This window comes from Oncorhynchus clarkii, chromosome 30 (assembly GCF_045791955.1).
Source record: "Oncorhynchus clarkii lewisi isolate Uvic-CL-2024 chromosome 30, UVic_Ocla_1.0, whole genome shotgun sequence".
In the NCBI taxonomy this organism is placed as follows: domain Eukaryota; kingdom Metazoa; phylum Chordata; class Actinopteri; order Salmoniformes; family Salmonidae; genus Oncorhynchus; species Oncorhynchus clarkii.
In genome coordinates this window covers 37,180,387-37,204,800 of record NC_092176.1, presented here as the reverse complement: position 1 = coordinate 37,204,800, position 24,414 = coordinate 37,180,387, and the positions used below count along the sequence as shown (strand labels likewise).

The window sequence follows — 24,414 nt, the reverse complement described above, 5'->3', positions numbered from 1 at the left end:
ACCATCCTATACCAGCCGTTACCATCCTATACCAGCCTATACCATCCTATACCAGCCTATACCAGCATATATCATCCTATACCAGCCTATACCAGCATATACCAGCCTATACCAGCATATACCATCCTATACCAGCCTATACCAGCCACCACCAGCCTATACCAGCCACCACCAGCCTATACCAGCCACCACCAGCCTATTCCAGCCACCACCAGCCTATACAAGCATATATCATCCTATACCATCCTGTACAATCCTATACCAGCCACCACCAGCCACCACCAGGCTATACTAGCTTATACCAGCCTATACCATCCGTTACCAGCCTACACCAGCCTATACCAGCCTATACCAGCCTATACTAGCCTATACCATCCTATATCATCCTATACCAGCCACCACCAGCCTATACCATCCTATACCAGCCACCACCAGCCTATACCATCCTATACCAGCCACCACCAGCCTATACCAGCCACCACCAGCCTATACCATTCTATACCAGCCACCACCAACCTATACCAGCCTATACCATCCACCACCAGCCACCACCAGCCTATACTAGCCTATATCATCCTATACCAGCCAATGCCAGCCTATACCAGCATAAATCATCCTATACCATCCTATACTATCCTATACCAGCCACCACCAGCCACCACCAGGCTATACTAGCTTATACCAGCCTATACCAGCCTATACCATCCGCTACCAGCCCATACCAGCCACCACCAGCCTATACCATCCTATACCAGCCTATACCAACCTATTTATTTATTTATTATTTTACCGGGTAAGTTGACTGAGAACACATTCTCTATACCAGCCTATACCAGCCACCACCAGCCTATACCAGCCGTTACCATCCTATACCAGCCTATACCAGCCTTTACCAACCTATACCAGCCTATACCAGCCTTTACCATCATATACCAGCCTATACCAGCCTTTACCATCCTATACCAGCCTATTCCAGCCACCACCAGCCTATACCAGCCACCACCAGCCTATACAAGCCGTTACCATCCTATACCAGCCTATACCAGCCTATACCAACCTATACCATCCTATACAAGCCTTTACCATCCTATACCAGCCTATACCAGCCTTTACCATCCTATACCAACCTATACCAGCCACCATCAGCCTATACCAACCTATACCAGCCTTCACCATCCTATACCAACCTATACCAGCCTTTACCATCCTATACCAACCTATACCAGCCTTTACCATCCTATACCAACCTGTACCAGCCACCATCAGCCTATACCAACCTATACCAGCCTTTACCATCCTATACCAACCTATACCAGCCACCATCAGCCTATACCAACCTATACCAGCCGTTACCACCCTATACCATCCTATACCAGCCTATACCAGCCTATACCAGCCTATACCAGCCTATACCAGCCTATACCAGCCCATACCAGCTTATACCTGTTTTTACCAGTCTAATAAAGGGGTTAGAGAGACAATATAAATTGTATGCATGAAGAGAGAGGTGAGAGTTGGGAGGAATGAAGAGTAGGAAAGAAAGCGAGGTAGGAGGAAGAGAGTTGGGAGGAATGGAGAGTGTGATAGAAAGGGAGAGAGGAGGAAGAGAGTTGGAGGTAGGAGACAATAATAGTAATCAGTGTTGTCTTTGTCCTCAGACGGCAGTTTGTCTTCGTAATTTAAACACTGTCCTCTCTCTCCTCTCTCCCTCAGCCATCGCTCTCCCCTCATCTTTAGAACATGTAATCACTAGGTACTCTCTTCACTGTCACTCTTCTGTGTGTGTGTGTGTATGTGTGTAACCCTCTGTGCTCTGCATAGTGTGCGTTCACATACACCCTGCTGTGTGTGTGCGTGTGTGTTGTTTTCTCTGTGTGTGTTGTTCGTGTACGGTACAGGCTTATGTAACAGTGATGATCTCCAACAGGTATTCCATGGCAGTCAGTCAGTCACTAGCCAGTCTACATTGTGTCCCCTCCAATCTGTTGGAGAATGATTATTATGTCTGGCTCCCTCCCTCCCTCCCTCCCTCCCTCCCTCCCTCCCTCCCTCCCTCCCTCCCTCCCTCCCTCCCTCCCTCTCTCCCTGCCTGTCTCCCTGCCTGTCTCCCTGCCTGTCTCCCTGCCTCCCTGCCTGTCTCCCTCCCTGCCTGTCTCCCTGCCTGCCTGTCTCCCTGCCTGTCTCCCTGCCTGTCTCCCTCCCTCCCTGCCTGTCTCCCTCCCTGCCTGTCTCCCTGCCTGTCTCCCTGCCTCCCTCCCTGTCTCCCTACCTCCCTGCCTCCCTCATCCAAGCAGCTAGTGGATCTGTTGTCTTTGTACTAAAGAGATGCTGACATCCAACTGTCTGTATATTATTTTGTTCAGTCACAGATAGTGACACTGAAGTGCATTGGTTTATGACATCGAAGTAAAGTGGAGTCACGTGGTGAAGATGACACACTAGAACAGAATTCTGGTTAATATACAGTCATAATGATTTTTAAAAAACACACCTTGTTTATACAGCAAAAGACTCTTAAGGTCACGGAGTTCACGGGAAACTAATGAACTAAATGAATGCCACTACCAGTATGGACAAATTATGATAAGACTTGTTTTTCCTAGCCACCGTGCTTCTACACCTGCATTGCTTGCTGTTTGGGGTTTTAGGCTGGGTTTCTGTACAGCACTTTGAGATATCAGCTGATGTACGAAGGGCTATATAAATACATTTGATTTTACTTGTGAGTTGGAATTGTAACGGAATTCAGAATACACTTAAGAGGTATATAATTCTGGTGCATTTAAAGCCTCTTAGTTGTGATGTGGCAATAATGTAAGATTAAGATATGGGTGGGTCAGGTGTTCTCCTCCCCAGGTGGCAAGCGTTCTAAGGGTGTCAGCATTCTAATTGCAAAGAAGAAGAATGTCTTTCAAACCTTCTAACTTGCATACTTACCAGGATGGTGGACGTGTGACAGCCTCAGGATGGTTACAAAATGACACGTGTACCCTAATAAATGTACATGCACCTAATACTTCACAAAACACCGTCCTCTCTTCCTTGGTGCCTGCGATATCTAGCTTTCTTCAGGGTCCCATAGTCATGGGCGGTGACTTTAATTTGGGTTTGCAGTCCCTTACCAGACCGTTCTGGTGCCCCCCTTCCCTCAGACAGGCCTGTCGCAGCAGCAATGGTGGAATTATTTCACATATCTTTCAGATGTGTGGCGCCTGGTGAATCCAGATGAAGCCCTCAATTCTGACTCCAGGATCGACTGTATTCTTATGTCCTCTAACCTGATTCAGAATGATATTGATACCAATATCCCCGCTAATCATATCTCGACAGTCAAGGCTGAACACCTCCCTCTTGAAAAACAAGGATTTCACTAGGTGTGACAGAATCATAGAATTCGTTGAACTGAACCGTAGCTCTGTGACTCTGGTTGCCACCATCTGGGAAGCTTTTAAGGCCACTTGCACTTAATTAGTTTCTCATCAGCTGAAAAAAATGAAAGAGCTCAGAGAAAAAGTCTAAGCTGTCTTCGGAGGTTCAAATACTGGAGGAGGAACATACTGTATGTCAGAGCTGTTGAACCTAGCCTTGAGAACCTCCCTCCTGTCTACCAGGGCAGATCTACAGAAACACGAGGAGACTGATTTTGCTCTTTTCCCGACTCCAGAGATTTTATTTTGAGTCAGGGCAGAGGGCAGGTGGCAGGGGGATGTTAGCGCAGGGGAGATGTTAGCGCATAAGGGAAGAGGGCAGGGGGGATGTTAGCGCAGGGGGGGATGTTAGCGCAGGGGGATGTTAGCGCAGGGGGGATATTAGCGCAGGGGGGATGTTAGCACAGGGGGGATGTTAGCGCAGGGGGGATGTTAGCGCAAGGGGGAAGAGGGCAGGAGGGATATTAGCGCATAAGGGCAGAGGGCAGGGGGGATGTTAGTGCATAAGGGAAGAGGGCAGGGGGGATGTTAGCGCACGGGGGATGTTAGCGCATAAGGGAAGAGGGCAGGGGGGATGTTAGTGCATAAGGGAAGAGGGCAGGGGGGATGTTAGAGCAGGGGGGATGTTAGCGCAGGGGGGATGTTAGCGCAGGGGGGATGTTAGCGCAGGGGGATATTAGAGCATAAGGGAAGAGGGCAGGGGGGGTGTTAGCGCAGGGGGATGTTAGCGCAGGGGGGGATGTTAGCGCAGGGGGATATTAGAGCATAAGGGAAGAGGGCAGGAGGGATATTAGCGCAGGGGGGATGTTAGCGCATACATTGAAGCAGATGGAGAAGCAACAGCTGATTCCAGCCATTAGAGATAGTAAGGGAGTATTTGAATGTGATGCCAACAGAATGAATCAATCTTTCACATTGTATGGGTCAGAGAGTACAGCAGGTGACAGCGACTGTTCTTTAAGAGCTTTGACCTTCCCACAGTCAATCTAGTGGATGAAGTTGGTTTGGACATCCCGATCAACCAGTTAGAAACTGACAATGCAATTCTGAAAATGTCCTCTGGGAAAAGGCGTGGCGATGACGGCTTGGGTATTGAAACCTACAAATGCTTTAAAAAAAACAGCGGTCCCCGATCCTTCTGAAATGATTTGATGAAGCACCAGAGTCTGAATCTATGCCCCCGTCCGTCCATGTGTCGAACAACTATCTCTCTGCTACCCAAGTCTAGTAAGGGTCCTTTAGAGGTTTCCGCCCCTTAAGTCTGTTGAACAGCTACTATAAGCTATTAACCAAGACCCTCGCCGTACGCTTAGTGACGGTAATCCCATCAATAATGAATTTAAACCAGGTTGGGTTCATCCCAGGTCGTTTCTCTGTGAATAACAGGCTGTTTCATGCCATGTCTGAGGCTCACTCCCTTAAAACTGCAGCTGTAGCAGCATCCTTGGAAGCCAAGAAGGCCTTTGACAGGATAGAATAGCCATACCTGTTTCATCCACTCACCAAGTTTGGCTTTGGTCCCATTAGCTGGGTCAGGGTCATTATACAGCGAACTTGTCTCATCTGTCAAAATTATGGTATGGTGTCTGACTCATTTTGTCTCAACCGAGGTGTGAGACAGGGTTGCTCCGCTAGTCCCCTCCTATTTATTTTAGCCTTAGAACCCCCTGGCATGTGCGATACGTGCTGAAGAGACCGTTCCAGGTGTGCGCATTTATGAACATGAGTTGAAATTGAATCTATACGCTGACGACATCCTACTCATCCTTAGGAACCCTGCAAATCTCCGCACCCGGGCAGTCTTAACAATGATTGACTCCTTTGGCTTCCTCTCAGGACGCAAGATCAACTGGAGAAAGGGAGAGGCTATACCTCTCAACATACACACATTTCAGGCTGACTTAGTGGGTTTCCCATTTGTTTGGATGACTAGTGGAAGTATCTAGGAATGAATATAGTATCCCTCAGAACCAAGATATTCAGCCTAAATGGACCTAATGTATTACCTAGGCTAGCCTATGTCATCTCTTCCATCCCCTCTCAACGTCCCACAGTCGTGGTTTAAGGAAGTACAAACTCTCTCCTCGCAGTTCTATTATGGAACAATCAGAAACCAAGGATAGGGTATAGAAAACGGACAGTACCTAGATTTAAAGGTGGGCCGGGTGTCCCAGATGGATTCTTCTACTGCTTGTCATATCAGTCAAGATGTCCCCTTACGTGGGCTTACAAATCAGAATCTAAGATCTGCAGCTGGGAGTGGTTGGAGGAGAGGATAGTGTCACAACACAGGTCCGTTTCACCTGTCATCAACGTGGTACTGCCCCAAACCCAGCTACTGCCCCAAACCTAGCTACTGCCCCAAACCCCCTACTGCCCCAAACCCCCTACTGCCCCAAACCCAGCTACTGCCCCAAACCCAGCTACTGCCCCAAACCCAGCTACTGCACCAAACCCTGCTAATGCCCCAAACCCCGCTACTGCCCCAAACCCACTACTGCCCCAAACCCAGCTACTGCCCCAAACCCAGCTACTGCCCTTGACAGTGGGATTATCAGGTTCTCATGTAGCATAGTTAAGATGCTGCACAGAAGGTTGGGTGTAAATGGTGTGTCTGTTCCATCCTGTCCCATCTGGCATAACCCCGGAAACACTTTGAGTAGTAGACTCTGGCATAGCCACGGTATTTCATCTATTGGTCAGATTGTTAAAGGCAGATTTTGGTTTGAGCGATTCTTCATTTTTAGCATACCTACAGCTTAAGACAGTCATATACAAGGTTGGTAAAACGGAGAATGCTGACTCTGCCTCTGGAACAGAGTTAGATCAGAACCTCAGGAAAGCTGCCTCCTCGACAGGAACTGGATCAAGCATTTATAGGCCGTTGTTTTCCATCCTAAACACATATTCCCCCATTCAGTTAGCATCACAATGGGTCACTATGTCCTCATTCAGATAGCATCACAATGGGCCACTATTCCCCCATCAGTTAGCATCACAATGGGTCACTTTTTCCCAGTCAGTTAGCATCACAATGGGTCACTTTTTCCCAATCAGTTAGCATCACAATGGGTCACTTTTTCCCATTCAGTTAGCATCACAATGGGTCACTATTTCCTCATTCAGATAGCATCACAATGGGTCACTATTCCCCCATTCAGATTGCATGGGAGTGTGACCTGAACACTTCTCTCACCCCATCGCAAAGGGACACTATTTGGAGAAGGGGTCTGACCACTTCAAAATGTGCTAGGAAAAGATGATTCAGTACAGAGCCTATATCACCCCTGTACATATCCCAAATATCTCTCCATCTGTCTCTCTATCTCTAATATCTTTCCATGTGTCCCTCTACCTCTAATATCTCTCCATCTGTCTCTACCTCTAATATATCTCCATCTGTCTCTACCACTAATAGCTATCCATCTGTCTCTCTACCTCTAATATCTCTCCATCTGTCTCTAACTCTAATATCTCTCCATGTGTCTCTCTACCTCTAATATCTCTCCATGTGTCTCTCTACCTCTAATATCTCTCCATCTGTCTCTACCTCTAATATCTCTCCATGTGTCTCTCTATCTCTATCTCTCCATCTGTCTCTCTACCTCTAATATCTCTCCATCTGTCTCTACCTCTAATATCTCTCCATCTGTCTCTCTACCTCTAATATCTATCCATCTGTCTCTACCTCTAATATCTCTCCATCTGTCTCTACCACTAATATCTCTCCATGTGTCTCTCTACCTCTAATATCTCTCCATCTGTCTCTACCTCTAATATCTCTCCATCTGTCTCTACCTCTAATATCTCTCCATCTGTCTCTACCTCTAATATCTCTCCATCTGTCTCTACCACTAATATCTCTCCATCTGTCTCTACCTCTAATATCTCTCCATCTGTCTCTACCTCTAATATCTCTCCATCTGTCTCTACCTCTAATATCTCTCCATCTGTCTCTACCACTAATATCTCTCCATCTGTCTCTATCTCTAATATCTTTCCATGTGACTCTCTACCTCTAATATCTCTCCATCTGTCTCTACCTCTAATATCTCTCCATCTGTCTCTCTACCTCTAATATCTCTCCATGTGTCTCTCTACCTCTAATATCTCTCCATGTGTCTCTCTACCTCTAATATCTCTCCATCTGTCTCTCTACCTCCTCAGACCACCAGAAGCTAGAGAGAGAGGCCCGTATCTGTCGCCTGCTCAAGCACTCCAACATCGGTGAGTCTTTCTCAACTAAACAACGCAGAAACGCAATGACACCTGCCTATGCCTCAATGACACCTGCCTATGCCCCAATGACACCTGCCTATGCCTCAATGACACCTGCCTATGCCTCAATGTCACCTGCCTATGCCTCAATGACACCTGCCTATGCCTCAATGACACCTGCCTATGCCTCAATGACACCTGCCTATGCCTCAATGACACCTGCCTATGCCTCATTGACACCTGCCTATGCCTCATTGACACCTGCCTATGCCTCAATGACACCTGCCTATGCCTCAATGACACCTGCCTATGCCTCAATGACACCTGCCTATGCCTCAATGACACCTGCCTATGCCTCAATGACACCTGCCTATGCCTCAATGACACCTGCCTATGCCTCAATGACACCTGCCTATGCCTCAATGACACCTGCCTATGCCTCAATGACCCCTGCCTATGCCTCAATGACACCTGCCTATGCCTAAATGACACCTGCCTGTGTCGCATTATAACCTTAAGTCTGCCTTGTCAATCTTCTATCTAATATATACAGATGTAGGATCTTAATTTGATCACTCTTTTGTTGCTGAGACTTTTCTGGCACAGCAGGAAATGCAAACTTGTAGTGTATTTGAGTTTTTAAAATGATTTTTTTTGATTTGCACTAACGAAAAATGTATCGACCACAACGTTTTTCATGAATTATAATCCACATAATAATTCACATTTCCTGCTGCTGCAGGATTATTTTCTGCTGTAGCAAACTGGCTCAAATTAAGATCCCACATCTGTATCAATATATCGATTGAAATCTATGTGCTGCACCATAAAGTCTGCAGCTTCAATCTTCAATCTATAAGGCGGCACCAAGTTTTGATATCTCTGTCTTGTTTGACTATTCCACATTGAGGATCATGCTCAGTATCCAGGGTCTGGCCTCTGTGCGTTTAGATTTATCCTTCCGTTGTCATGCATTATTACTGGCCAAGTATGAATTAAAGGCTTGTTAATGTTTCTGCCCCCTAATGATTTTCCATTATTCACACTACCTGATTATTCCCACTTCTTCTTGTTGCTTGTTCATTTTATTATTATCTATCCCTTGTTATCACCAGAACATACAGCTCTTTTCTATCTGTTGTTATCACCAGCACATACAGCTCTTTTTTATCCCTTGTTATCACCAGAACATACAGCTCTTGTCCGTCCGTCAGATCTAGTGTCAAAGAAGCTCTCCTCTTCCTCTGTTTCTCTGAGCCTTATTCATAGACGCGGGACGTAGCGGTGCTAATCTGAAAACAAGGCTCCCCAAATTCGATCAGCAAATTGATTGTGCTACCAGGGCTGGCAAAACCCTAGACCACTGTTATTCTAACTTCCGCGACGCATATAAGGCCCTCCTCCGCCCTCCCTTCGGAAAAGCTGACCGCGACTCCATTTTGTTGCTCCCAGCCTATAGACAGAAACTAAAACAGGAAGCACCCGTGCTCAGGTCTGTTCAACGCTGGTCCGACCAATCGGATTCCACGCTTCAAGATTGCTTTCGATCACGTGGATTGGGATATGTTCCGCATTGCGGCGAACAACAACATTGACGAATACGCTGATTCGGTGAGCGAGTTTATTAACAAGTTCATCGGTGATGTTGTACCCACAGCATCTATTAAAACATTCCCCAACCAGAAACTGTGATTGATGGCAGCATTCACACAAAACTGAACATGCGAACCACTGCGTTTAATCAGGGCAAGCAGTGTAGCTATTCCCTCTGGAAGGCAATCAAACAAGCTAAGCTTCAGTACAGAGACAAAGTCGCAATTCAACGGCTCAGACACGAGAGGTATGTGGCAGGGTCTACAGTCAATCATGGATTACAAAAGAAAAACCAGCCCCATCGCAGATCACAATGCCCTGCTCCCAGACAGACTAAACCATTTTTTTGCTCGCTTTGAGGACAAAACAGTGCCACTGACACGGCCTGATACCAAAACCTGCAGGCTCTCCTTCACTGCAGCCAACATGAGTAAAACATTTAAACGTGTCAACCCTCGCAAGGCTGCAGGCCCAGACGGTATCCTCAGCCGCGTCCTCAGAGCATGCGCAGACCAGCTGGCTGGTGTGTTTACAGACATATTCAATCAATCCTTATCCCAGTCTGCTGTCCCCACATGCTTCAAGAGGGCCACCATTGTTCCTGTTCCCAAAAAAGCTAAGGTAACTGAGCTAAATGACTACCACCCTGTAGCACTCACTTCCGTCATCATGAAGTGCTTTGAGAGACTAGTCAAGGACCATATCACCTCCACCCTACCTGACACCCTAGACCCACTCCAATTTGCATTACCGCCCCAATAGGTCCACAGACGACGCAATCGCCATCACACTGCACACTGCCCTAACCCATCTGGACAAGAGGAATACCTATGTGAGAATGCTGTTCATCGACTACAGCTCAGCATTTAACACCATAGTGCCCTCCAAACTCGTCATCAAGCTCGAGACCCTGGGTCTCGACCCCGCCCTGTGCAACTGGGTACTGGACTTCTTGACGGGCCGCCACATGGTGGTGAGGGTAGGTAACAACATCTCCACCCCGCTGATCCTCAACACTGGGTCCCCACAAGGCTGTGTTCTCAGCCCTCTTCTGTACTCGCTGTTCACCCACGACTACGTGACCATGCACGCCTCCAACTCAATCATCAAGTTTGCAGACGACACTACAGTGGTAGGCTTGATTACCAACAACGACGAGACGGCCTACAGGGAGGAGGTGAGGGCCCTCGGAGTGTGGTGTCAGGAAAATAACCTCACACTCAATGTCAACAAAACAAATGAGATGATTGTGGACTTCAGGAAACAGCAGAGGGAGCAGCCCCCTATCTACATTGACGGGACAGTAGTGGAGAGGGTGGAGAGTTTGAAGTTCCTCGGCGTACACATCACGGACAAACTGAAATGGTCCACCCACACAGACAGCGTTGTGAAGAAGGCGCAGCAGCGCCTCTTCAACCTCAGGAGGCTGAAGAAATTCGGCTTGTCACCAAAAACACTCAAACTTTTACAGATGCACAATCAAGAGCATCCTGTCGGGCTGTATCACCGCCTGGTACGGCAACTGCTCCGCCCACAACCGTAAGGCTCTCCAGAGGGTAGTGAGGTCTGCACAACGCATCACCGGGGGCAAACTACCTACCCTCCAGGACACCTACACCACCCGATGTCACAGGAATGCCAAAAAGATTATCAAGGACAACAACCACCCGAGCCACTGCCTGTTCCCCCCGCTATCATCCAGAAGGCGAGGTCAGTACAGGTGCATCAAAGCAGAGACCGAGAGACTGAAAAACAGCTTCTATCTCAAGGCTATCAGACTGTTAAACAGCCATCACTAACATTGAGTGGCTGCTGCCAACATACCGACTCAACTCCAGCCACTTTAATAATGGAAAAATTCATGTATTCAATTTATCACTAGCCACTTTATATTATATAATGTTTACTTACCCTACATTACTCATCTCATATGTGTATGCTGTACTCTATACCATCTACTGCATCTTGCCTATGCCGTTCGGGCATCACTCATTCATATATTTTTATGTACATATTCTTATTAATTCCTTTACACTTGTGTGTTTAATGTAGTTGTTGTGGAATTGTTAGTTAGATTACTTGTTGGTTATTACTGCATTGTCGGAACTAGAAGCACAAGCATTTCACGACACTTGCATCAACATCTGCTAACCATGTGTATGTGACCAATAACATCTGCTAACCATGTGTATGTGACCAATAACATCTGCTAACCATGTGTATGTGACCAATAACATCTGCTAACCATGTGTATGTGACCAATAACATCTGCTAACCATGTGTATGTGACCAATAACATCTGCTAACCATGTGTATGTGACCAATAAATGAGATTTGGATTTGATTTGCTGAGGATGCAGCAACAGCCCCTGCACTTTGAACTTTACTGGTGTTAGTGAACCCACAACTGTAGCGCGACCCGCATTCTTTTGTCAGCATCTCTGCTTTGTCAATAAAGATAGTTGTACAAGATTCCATAGTTGGAATTGTAAGAGTTGTTTCCCTGTCCCTTTCTCTGTGATGTCATTCTAATGGAATCCAGAAAGAACAGAACCCTGTCCCTTTCTCTGTGATGTCATTCTAATGGAATCCAGATAGAACAGAACCCTGTCCCTTTCTCTGTGATGTCATTCTAATTGAATCCAGATAGAACAGAACCCAGATAGAACAGAACCCTGTCCCTTTCTCTGTGATTTCATTCTAATAGAACCCAGATAGAACAAAACCCTGTTCCTTTCTCTGTGATGTCATTCTAATGGAATCCAGATAGAACAGAACCCTGTCCCTTTCTCTGTGATGTCATTCTAATGGAATCCAGATAGAACAAAACCCTGTCCCTTTCTCTGTGATGTCATTCTAATGGAATCCAGATAGAACATAACCCTGTCTCTTTCTCTGTGATGTCATTCTAATGGAATCCAGATAGAACAGAACCCTGTCCCTTTCTCTGTGATGTCATTCTAATGGAATCCAGATAGAACAGAACCCTGTCTCTTTCTCTGTGATGTCATTCTAATGGAATCCAGATAGAACAGAACCCTGTCTCTTTCTCTGTGATGTCATTCTAATGGAATCCAGATAGAACAAAACCCTGTCCCTTTCTCTGTGATGTCATTCTAATGGAATCCAGATAGAACAGAACCCTGTTCCTTTCTCTGTGATGTCATTCTAATGGAATCCAGATAGAACAGAACCCTGTCCCTTTCTCTGTGATGTCATTCTAATAGAATCCAGATAGAACAGAACCCTGTCCCTTTCTCTGTGATGTCATTCTAATGGAATCCAGATAGAACAGAACCCTGTTCCTTTCTCTGTGATGTCATTCTAATGGAATCCAGATAGAACAGAACCCTGTCTCTTTCTCTGTGATGTCATTCTAATGGAATCCAGATAGAACAAAACCCCGTCCCTTTCTCTGTGATGTTCATTCTAATGGAATCCAGATAGAACAGAACCCTGTCCCTTTCTCTGTGATGTCATTCTAATGGAATCCAGATAGAACAGAACCCTGTCTCTTTCTCTGTGATGTCATTCTAATGGAATCCAGATAGAACAGAACCCTGTCTCTTTCTCTGTGATGTCATTCTAATGGAATCCAGATAGAACAAAACCCTGTCCCTTTCTCTGTGATGTCATTCTAATGGAATCCAGATAGAACAGAACCCTGTTCCTTTCTCTGTGATGTCATTCTAATGGAATCCAGATAGAACAGAACCCTGTCCCTTTCTCTGTGATGTCACTCTAATAGAATCCAGATAGAACAGAACCCTGTCCCTTTCTCTGTGATGTCATTCTAATGGAATCCAGATAGAACAGAACCCTGTTCCTTTCTCTGTGATGTCATTCTAATGGAATCCAGATAGAACAGAACCCTGTCTCTTTCTCTGTGATGTCATTCTAATGGAATCCAGATAGAACAAAACCCTGTCCCTTTCTCTGTGATGTCATTCTAATGGAATCCAGATAGAACAGAACCCTGTTCCTTTCTCTGTGATGTCATTCTAATGGAATCCAGATAGAACAAAACCCTGTCCCTTTCTCTGTGATGTCATTCTAATGGACATTTACATCAAAAGGTGCAACGTTATGGGCAAAGACACAACACATCCACATCAAATCAAAATATTTTTCTTGATAAAATAAAATGGAAAACAACCACTTTTTGTGCAGTATTAATTTACCATCCTTACAAACCACTTAATGTAAATGTATATTACTGTGTTGTACATAGGCTGGTCATCTAGGTTAGTACCTGTAGACTTTCTATCACCATGGAGATAAAACAGTACAAGACATTAACTGAGTACATTGAGACATCAAGTGGTTTGTGGTTATGTGATGTGATGATATGATGTGATGATGTGGCTCAGTTGGTAGAGCATGCCCGGGTTGTGGGTTCGAATCCCATGTGGGAAAAGTATGAAAATGTATACACTCACTACTGTAAGTGGCTCTGGATAAGAGTGTTTACTAACATGGAAAAGGAATGAATAGACCGTTTCAGTTTTCACATAGAAATAAGTTGCATTTGCAAAGAATTTAAAGAAACATACATCAAGCAAGTATTTTTATGTTCCACAAGTGTTATCAGATTAAGTGTTTGGTACAGATAATTATCAGACTCAAGTTACAAATGCTGGACTCAAGTTCTCAAATATATTTCGTTTTTTCAAAAATCACAGAAGTACTGGGTCTTTACTAGTCCTGTGTTAGAGGACGATATATATTTTCTGCAGCACCCCACCCCCAAACTACTTCCCTTATACACTTGTTCACTTTCATTTAAATGCCATGATGTGTTTGAAATTAGAGCGTCTATTTTTTAAAATGTTTTTCCTTGCATTGATCATGATATGTGGTTGTTTTAGCTACTTTAGTTGAATGCACCGATTGACACTGAAAAAGAATGTCTGCTACAGTAAATTACAAAATGTGAATGTGTAGAGATTTGATTTGACCTCCCATGGCTTCTCTCTCTCTCGCTCTCTCTCTCGCTCTCTCTGTCTCTCTCTCTCTCTCACTCTCTCTCTCTTTCACTGTCTCTCTCTCTCTCGCTCTCTCTCGCTCTCTCTCTCGCTCTCTCTCTCACTCTCTCTGTCTCTCTCTTTCTCTCTCTCTCTCTCTCTCGCTCTCTCTCTCGCTCTCTCTCTCTCGCTCTCTCTGGCTCTCTCTCACTGTCTCTCTCTCTCTCTTCTCTCTCTCTCGCTCTCTCTCGCTCTCTATCTCTCTCTCGCTCTCTCTCTCTCTCGCTCTCTCTGGCTCTCTCTCTCGCTCTCTCTGGCTCTCTCTCTCGCGCTCTCTCTCTCTCGCTCTCTCTGGCTCTCTCTCTCACTGCCTCTCTCTGTCTCACTGTCTCTCGCTCTCTCTCTCTCGCTCTCTCTCGCTCTCTCTCTCGCTCTCTCTGTCTCTCTCTTTCTCTCTCTCTCTCTCTCTCGCTCTCTCTCTCGCTCTCTCTCTCTCGCTCTCTCTGGCTCTCTCTCACTGTCTCTCTCTCTCTCTTCTCTCTCTCTCGCTCTCTCTCGCTCTCTATCTCTCTCTCGCTCTCTCTCTCTCTCGCTCTCTCTGGCTCTCTCTCTCGCTCTCTCTGGCTCTCTCTCTCGCGCTCTCTCTCTCTCGCTCTCTCTCTCGCTCTCTCTCTCGCTCTCTCTTTCGCTCTCTCTCTCTCTCTCTCTCTCTCTCGCTCTCTCTGGCTCTCTCTCTCTCACTGTCTCTCGCTCTCTCTCTCTCGCTCTCTCTCGCTCTCTCTCTCGCTCTCTCTGTCTCTCTCTTTCTCTCTCTCTCTCTCTCTCGCTCTCTCTCTCGCTCTCTCTCTCTCGCTCTCTCTGGCTCTCTCTCACTGTCTCTCTCTCTCTCTTCTCTCTCTCTCGCTCTCTCTCGCTCTCTATCTCTCTCTCGCTCTCTCTCTCTCTCGCTCTCTCTGGCTCTCTCTCTCGCTCTCTCTGGCTCTCTCTCTCGCGCTCTCTCTCTCTCGCTCTCTCTCTCGCTCTCTCTCTCGCTCTCTCTCTCGCTCTCTCTCTCTCGCTCTCTCTCGCTCTCTCTCTCTCTCGCTCTCTCTCTCGCTCTCTCTTTCGCTCTCTCTCTCTCTCTCTCTCTCTCTCGCTCTCTCTGGCTCTCTCTCTCTCACTGTCTCTCTCTCGCTCACTCTCTCGCTCTCTCTCTCTCGCTCTCACTGTCTCTCTCTCTCTCACTGTCTCTCTCTCTCGCTCTCTCTCTCTCTCTCTCTCTCTCTCTCTCTCTCGCTCTCGCTGGCTCTCGCTCTCTCTCGCTCTCTCTGGCTCTCGCTCTCTCTCGCTCTCTCTGGCTCTCTCTCTCTCTCTCTCTCTCTCTCTCGCTCACTCTCACTCTCTCTGGCTCTCTCTATCTCTCACTGTCTCTCTCTCTCTCTCTCTCTCGCTCTCTCTCGCTCTCTCTCACTGTCTCTCTCGCTCTCTCTCGCTCTCTCTCTCGCTCTCTCTCTCGCTCTCTCTCTCTCTTTCAGTCCGTCTCCATGACAGTATATCAGAGGAAGGATTCCACTACCTCCTGTTTGACTTGTAAGTTATTCATCTCCTCCACCTCTTTAAACCTCTTTCTTCCCTCTATCCTCTCATACAATACACACCACTGTTCTCCCTTTACCCGAGGTTCAGCCCGTTAGCCATACTAGCTTTAGTTTCCATGGTAACGGCTGGGACGGGGGGATGAGAGAGATACAGAGAGAGAGAGTGAGAGAGGAGGGTTGACGGGGGTCCTGGTGAAGCGAGCCGGAGCGAGAGGTGCCCCCGCCTCCGACTGAGCTCTCTGATTGGCTAATGAGCTCATCTCTGATTGGTTTGCAGGGTGACTGGAGGGGAGTTGTTTGAGGACATCGTAGCCAGAGAGTACTACAGTGAGGCTGACGCCAGGTAAGAAATACATCTGTCTGTCTACCTGGCTGACAAATACATGACATGGCCAAAAGTATATGCACACCCCTTCAAATGAGTGGATTCAAGTATTTCAGCCACACCCGTTGCTGATAGGTGTATATAATCGAGCACACAGCCATGCAATCTCCATAGACAAACATTGGCAGTAGAATAGCCAGTACTGAAGAGCTCAGTGCCTTCCAATGTGTCACTGTCATAGAAAGCCACCTTTCCAACAAGTCAATTTGTCAAATTGCTGCCCTGCTAGAGCTGCCCCGGTCAACTGTCAGTGCTGTTATTGTGAAGTGGGAACATCTAGGACCAGAAATGGCTCAGCCGCAAAGTGGTAGGCCACACGAGGTCACAGAACGGGACCATGTAAAAATGGTCTGTCCTCGGTTGCAACACTCACTACCGAGGTTCAAACTGCCTCTGGAAGCAACGTCAGCACAAGAGCAGCCATCTTGCGGCTGAATGGAAGCAAGTCCCAGCAGCAATGTTCCACCATCTAGTGGAAAGCCTTACCAGAAAAGTGGAGGCTGTTATAGCAGAAAAGGGGGGGGACCAACTCCATATTAATGCCCATGGTTTTGGAATGAGATATTCAACGAGCAGGTATCCACATACTTTTGGCCATGCAGTGTACATCTTTATACCTCAACCTGGCCGACACATACATCTTTCTATCTGTCTACCTGCTTGACAGATACATCTCTCTATCTGTCTACCTGGTTGACAGATACATCTCTCTATCTGTCTACCTGGCTGACAGATACATCTCTCTATCTGTCTACCTGTCCACCTGGCTGACAGATACATCTCTCTATCTGTCTACCTGGCTGACAGATACATCTCTCTATCTGTCTACCTGGCTGACAAATACATCTCTCTATCTGTCTACCTGTCTAACACATACATCTCTCTATCTGTCTACCTGTCCACCTGGCTGACAGATACATCTCTCTATCTGTCTACCTGGCTGACAGATACATCTCTCTATCTGTCTACCTGGCTGACACATACATCTCTCTATCTGTCTACCTCTCTCTCTCTCTCTCTCTCTCTCTCTCTCTGTGCTTTCCTCCCTTTCTCTTTCTGTTTTCCCCTCTCCTCTATGTCTGTCTCTGTTCCATGTTTCCTGTCTCTTCTGTCCTCTATGTCTGTCTCTGTTCCATGTTTCCTGTCTCTTCTGTCCTCTATGTCTGTCTCTGTTCCATGTTTCCTGTCTCTTCTGTCCTCTATGTCTGTCTCTGTTCCATGTTTCCTGTCTCTTCTGTCCTCTTTGTCTGTCTCTGTTCCATGTTTCCTGTCTCTTCTGTCCTCTATGTCTGTCTCTGTTCCATGTTTCCTGTCTCTTCTGTCCTCTATGTCTCTCTCTGTTCCATGTTTCCTGTCTCTTCTATCCTCTTTGTCTGTCTCTGTTCCATGTTTCCTGTCTCTGTTCCATGTTTCCTGTCTCTTCTGTCCTCTATGTCTGTCTCTGTTCCATGTTTCCTGTCTCTTCTGTCCTCTTTGTCTGTCTCTGTTCCATGTTTCCTGTCTCTTCTGTCCTCTTTGTCTGTCTCTGTTCCATGTTTCCTGTCTCTTCTGTCCTCTATGTCTCTCTCTGTTCCATGTTTCCTGTCTCTTCTATCCTCTGTCTGTCTCTGTTCCATGTTTCCTGTCTCTTCTATCCTCTATGTCTGTCTCTGTTCCATGTTTCCTGTCTCTTCTGTCCTCTATGTCTCTCTCTGTTCCATGTTTCCTGTCTCTTCTGTCCTCTATGTCTCTCTCTGTTCCATGTTTCCTGTCTCTTCTGTCCTCTATGTCTCTCTCTGTTCCATGTTTCCTGTCTCTTCTGTCCTCTATGTCTCTCTCTGTTCCATGTTTCCTGTCTCTTCTGTCCTCTATGTCTGTCTCTGTTCCATGTTTCCTGTCTCTTCTATCCTCTATGTCTGTCTCTGTTCCATGTTTCCTGTCTCTTCTATCCTCTATGTCTGTCTCTGTTCCATGTTTCCTGTCTCTTCTGTCCTCTATGTCTCTCTCTGTTCCATGTTTCCTGTCTCTTCTATCCTCTGTCTGTCTCTGTTCCATGTTTCCTGTCTCTTCTGTCCTCTATGTCTGTCTCTGTTCCATGTTTCCTGTCTCTTCTATCCTCTATGTCTGTCTCTGTTCCATGTTTCCTGTCTCTTCTATCCTCTATGTCTGTCTCTGTTCCATGTTTCCTGTCTCTTCTGTCCTCTATGTCTCTCTCTGTTCCATGTTTCCTGTCTCTTCTATCCTCTGTCTGTCTCTGTTCCATGTTTCCTGTCTCTTCTATCCTCTATGTCTGTCTCTGTTCCATGTTTCCTGTCTCTTCTGTCCTCTATGTCTCTCTCTGTTCCATGTTTCCTGTCTCCTCTGTCCTTTTTCTCTCTCTCCTTTCTGTCTCACTTTCTCCCTCCATCTCCCTTTCTTGTTCTTCTTTTGCTGTCCCACTCTCCTTTGCTTCTTCCATCCGTACCCTTTCTTTCTCAATATTGTTCTCCTTCCCTAGCTTTCTCTCTCTCTTGCTTGCTTGTGCTCTCTCCTTCACTCTCGGGTCCATGTTATTTCCTCAAGCCAGGACACCCACCCTCTCAGATTGTTCTGACATCGTTTCTGTACTTCCAAACAGATAAGATTAGCATTCCTGCAGAATTATTTTATTGAAAAAATAATTGATCTCTGAGAAATAAAGCTAATTGATTACACCCAAATTCAATAATATTCAATAATAATATTCAATAAATATAGTACATAACATCTGATCTGGACCCCAAAAAATTCTAACAATGAATTAGACATTAGGATTCCAAAGAATGGTCAAAAGCCTCCCACGGACCCCCACACCACACGCTAATCCTACCAATGAGTGTACAGTATCAGTTCTCTGTGTCTGACAAGTAGTATGGAACTGCGGCTTGGAGTATTATTTCTTCATCCTATGTAAATAAATCTGAATTTGGTGATGTTTTTTTCCCCCACTTCAGAGAAATTAGTAACTGAAGTTATGTTTATGTCCCATCCTACACCCTGATATTACCAGGTTCTGACCACTAAATGGTGCTGTTCCTGCTATTAGGGGATTTTTATTTTTTCCCCCCACACTCAACGTTAAAGTTCATCTAAGTTACAAAATTACATTTTGGTTTGCTCACCCTGTAAGCAGTCTATGGACAAGTTATGACAGCAAGCCATGCTTTGGTTTTGTTTCAAATGTTAACTTTTTAGCATTTGTTGTTTTTCTACACTTTGTTACGTTACAGTTTTCAGTTTTCATAACTTCATAACTCTCCATATTCTTGCAATTTCTGTCCAAAAGGAAAAGGCTTTCTGTCTCACAAGGTTAGCAGCAAAATTTTGCGACAGAATGTCTAGCTGTGCCACTAGAGGTTCTGGGTTCGAGTCCAGAATCGGTCGCCAGGTGTACGGCGTTTCTTCCGACACATTGGTGTGACTGGCTTCCAGGTTAGGTGGGCATGGTGTCAAGAAGCAGTGTGGCTTGGTTGGGTTGTGTTTCGGGGGACACCCGGCTCTCGACCTTTGCCTTTCCCGAGTCCGTACGGGAGTTGCAGCGATGAAACAAGACTGTAACTACCAATTGGATACCACGAAATTGGGAAGAAAAAGGGGGTAATTATTATTTTTTTATTTTTATAATAAAAAATAAATACATTTCCTCATCAATCTACACACAATACCCCATAATGGCATTTTTGCAAATAAATAAAAAATACCTTATTTATGTAAGTATTCAGACCCTTTTCTATGCGACTCGAAATGGAGCTCAGGTGCATCCTGTTTCCATTGATCATCCTTGAGATGTTACTACAACTTGTTTGGAATCTACATTTGGTAAATTCAATTGATTGGACATGATTTGCAAAGGCACACACCTCACTAGTTGACTGTGCATGTCAGAGAAAAAAATCAAGCCATGAGGTTGAAGGAATTGAGCCGTAGAGCTCAAAGACAGGAATGTGTCGAGGCACAGATCTGGGGAAGGGTACCAAAAAGGTCTGCAGCATTGAAGGTCCACAAGAACACAGTGGCCTCCATCATTATTAAATGGAAGGAGTTTGGAACCACCAAGACTCTGCCTAGAGCTGGCCGCCAGGCGAAACTGAGCAAATGGGGGAGAAGGACCTTGGTCAGGGAGGTGACCAAGAACCCGATGGTCACTCTGACAGAGCTTCAGAGTTCCTCTGTGGAGATGGGAGAACCTTCCAGAAGGACAGCCATCTCTACCAATCAGGCCATTATGGTAGAGTGGCCAGACGGAAGCCACTCCTCAGTAAAAAGCACATGACAGCCCGCTTGGAGTTTGACAAAAGGAACCTAACAGACTCTCAGACCATGAGAAGCAAGATTCTCTGGTCTGATGAAACCAAGATTGAAAATCTTTGGCCTGAATGACAAGCATCATGTCTGGAGGAAACCTGGCACTATCCCTACGGTGGAGCATGGCGTGGCAATGTTTTTCAGCATCAGGGATTGGGAGACTAGTCAGGATCGAGGGAAAGATGAACGAAGCAAGGTACAGAGAGATCCTTGATGAAATCCTGCTACAGAGTGCTCAGGACAGACTGGGGCGAAGGTTCACCTTCCAACAGGACAGTGACCCTAAGCACACAGCCAAGACAATGCAGGAGGGGCCTCTGGACAAGTCTCTGAATGTCCTTGAATGGCCGAGCCAGATCCCAGACTGAACCAGATCGAACATCTCTGGAGAGACCTGAACATAGCTGTGCAACAACACTCCCCATCCAACCTGACAGAGCTTGAGAGGATCTGCAGAGAAGAATGGGAGAAACTCCCCAAATACAAGTGTGCCAAGCTTGTACCGCCATACCCAAGAAGACTCGTGGTTGTAATTGTTGCCAAAGGTGTTTCGACATTGTACTGACTAAAGGGTCTGAATACTTATGTAAATGTAATATTTCAGTGTTTTATTTTTTATACATTAGAAAACATTTCTAAAAAACAGATTTTGCTTTGTCATTATGGGGTATAGCTTGATGAGGGAAAAAAACGGGGCAGGGCGGGATGGGGTGGGGTGTGGCAGGGCGGGGCGGGGCAGGATGGGGGAGGGAAGGGCATAGCAGGGTGGGGCGGTGCATGGCACTGTAAGTGAAGGCAGGTGTCTGTACTGGACTGTAAATTGTACTGTAAATGAAGTCAGGTGTCTGTACTGTAAATTATATTGTAAATTAAGTCAGGTGTCTGTACTGGACTGTAAATTGTACTGTAAATGAAGTCAGGTGTCTGTACTGGACTGTAAATTGTACTGTAAATGAAGTCAGGTGTCTGTACTGTAAATTATATTGTAAATGAAGTCAGGTGTCTGTACTGGACTGTAAATTGTACTGTAAATGAAGTCAGGTGTCTGTACTGTAAATTATATTGTAAATTAAGTCAGGTGTCTGTACTGGACTGTAAATTTTACTGTAAATGAAGTCAGGTGTCTGTACTGTAAATTATATTGTAGATGAAGGCGGGTGTCTGTATTGTAAATGGTACTACAAATGAAGGCAGGTGTCTGTACTGGACTGTAATTTGTACTGTAAATGGTACTGTAAATGAATGCGGTGTCTGTATTGTAAATGGTACTGTAGATGAAGGCGGGTGTCTGTATTGTAAATGGTACTGTAAATGAAGGCAGGTGTCTGTACTGTAAATGGTACTGTAAATGAAGGCAGGTGTCTGTACTGTAAATGGTACTGTAAATGAAGACAGGTGTCTGTACTGGACTGTAAATTGTACTGTAAATGGTACTGTAAATGAAGGCGGTGTCTGTATTGTAAATGGTACTGTAAATTAAGGCAGGTGTCTGTACTGTAAATGGTACTGTAAATGAAGGCAGGTGTCTGTACTGTAAATGGTACTGTAAATGAAGGCAGGTGTCTGTACTGGACTGTAAATTGTACTGTAAATGAAGGCAGGTGTCTGTACTGTAAATGGTACTGTAAATGAAGGCAGGTGTCTGTACTGTAAATGGTACTGTAAATGAAGGCAGGTGTCTGTACTGGACTGTAAATTGTACTGTAAATTAAGGCAGGTGTCTGTACTATAAATGGTACTGTAAATGAAGGCAGGTGTCTGTACTGGACTGTAAATTGTACTGTAAATGAAGGCAGGTGTCTGTACTGTAAATGGTACTGTAAATGAAGGCAGGTGTCTGTATTGTAAATGGTACTGCAAATGAAGGCGGGTGTCTGTATTGTAAATTGTACTGTAAATGAAGGCAGGTGTCTGTATTGTAAATTGTACTGTAAATGAAGGCAGGTGTCTGTACTGTAAATTATATTGTAAATGAAGGCAGGTGTCTGTACTGTACTGTAATTCATAAAGGTAGGTGACTGTACTGTAAATGATATTGTAAATGCAGACAGGTGTCTGTACTGTACTGTAAATTGTACTGTAAATGAAGGCAGGTGTCTGTACTGTACTATAAATCATCAAGGCAGGTGACTGTACTGTAAATTATATTGTAAATGAAGGCAGGTGTCTGTACTGTAATTCATAAAGGCAGGTGACTGTACTGTAAATTATATTGTAAATGAAGACAGGTGTCTGTACTTTACTGTAATTGATACTGTAAATAAAGGCAGGCGTCTCTACTGTACAATAAATTATATTGTAAATGAAGGCAAGTGTCTGTACTGTAAACAATACTGTAAATGAAGGCAAGTGTCTGTCCTGTTTACAATACTGTAAACGAAGGCAGGTGTCTGTACTGTACTGTAAATGTGCAGTACTGTATCTGAGACAACACAAGTCTCTTAATTTTGCTGGTATGTGAGTGTCTGTGTTCGTGTGTGTGCGTGCGTGTCTCTCTCTCTGTGTGTGTCAGTCAGTCAGTCAGTCAGTCAGTCATCCAGGTCAGCCCTGCCCCATTTTTCATAGGAGACCAGCAATAAGTGGGCCTTTAATTAGCCGGCATAATTAGTCACACACTCAGATCATTATTTTGTTTTAATAGTTTCAAATGTTTTTTCTGCCGTCTTGTACTGGTGTTGCCGTGACAAAACACATATGTAGAACAGGATGTAAAATGTTGTCTGTTATTAAACACAAGATAAATGATTTCCATATTATCAGCCATGTGGAAAAGCCTCCTGCTGTTAGTCACAGTATATCCTGCTATTAGTCACAGTATATCCTGCTATTAGTCACGTTATATCCTGCTATTAGTCACAGTATATCCTGCTGTTAGTCACAGTATGTCCTGCTGTTAGTCACGTTATATCCTGCTATTAGTCACAGTATATCCTGCTATTAGTCACGTTATATCCTGCTATTAGTCACGTTATATCCTGCTGTTAGTCACGTTATATCCTGCTATTAGTCACAGTATATCCTGCTATTAGTCACGTTATATCCTGCTATTAGTCACGTTATATCCTGCTATTAGTCACGTTATATCCTGCTGTTAGTCATATTATGTCCTGCTGTTAGTCACAGTATATCCTGCTATTAGTCACGTTATATCCTGCTATTAGTCACGTTATATCCTGCCGTTAGTCACGTTATATCCTGCTATTAGTCACAGTATATCCTGCCGTTAGTCACGTTATATCCTGCTATTAGTCACGTTATATCCTGCTGTTAGTCACAGTATATCCTGCTATTAGTCACGTTATATCCTGCTATTAGTCACGTTATATCCTGCTATTAGTCACGTTATATCCTGCTATTAGTCACGTTATATCCTGCTGTTAGTCACAGTATATCCTGCTGTTAGTCACAGTATATCCTGCTGTTAGTCACAGTATATCCTGCTGTTAGTCACAGTATATCCTGCTATTGGTCACGTTATATCCTGCTGTTAGTCACAGTATATCCTGCTATTAGTCACAGTATATCCTGCTGTTAGTCACAGTATATCCTGCTGTTAGTCACAGTATATCCTGCTATTGGTCACGTTATATCCTGCTGTTAGTCACGTTATATCCTGCTATTAGTCACAGTATATCCTGCTGTTAGTCACAGTATATCCTGCTGTTAGTCACGTTATATCCTGCTGTTAGTCACAGTATATCCTGCTATTAGTCACGTTATATCCTGCTATTAGTCACGTTATATCCTGCTATTAGTCACGTTATATCCTGCTATTGGTCACGTTATATCCTGCTATTAGTCACGTTATATCCTGCTGTTAGTCACGTTATATCCTGCTATTAGTCACGTTATATCCTGCTATTAGTCACGTTATATCCTGCTATTAGTCACGTTATATCCTGCTGTTATTCACAGTATATCCTGCTATTAGTCACAGTATATTCTGC

The 24,414-nt window shown here is 45.1% G+C and overlaps 1 protein-coding gene across 6 annotated transcripts in view; it reads left to right on the top strand.

The window, feature by feature from the left end:
* Nucleotides 1-24,414, top strand: part of LOC139390163 (calcium/calmodulin-dependent protein kinase type II subunit beta-like) — a 217,611-nt gene that overhangs the window by 28,287 nt on the left and 164,910 nt on the right. For all 6 annotated transcript variants that reach the window (XM_071137381.1, XM_071137376.1, XM_071137379.1 and 3 more), the window contains exons 3-5: nucleotides 7,596-7,655; nucleotides 15,718-15,772; nucleotides 16,058-16,123. In XM_071137381.1, the coding sequence (XP_070993482.1) occupies nucleotides 7,596-7,655; nucleotides 15,718-15,772; nucleotides 16,058-16,123 (181 nt within the window). The remainder of the gene's footprint in view (nucleotides 1-7,595; nucleotides 7,656-15,717; nucleotides 15,773-16,057; nucleotides 16,124-24,414) is intronic.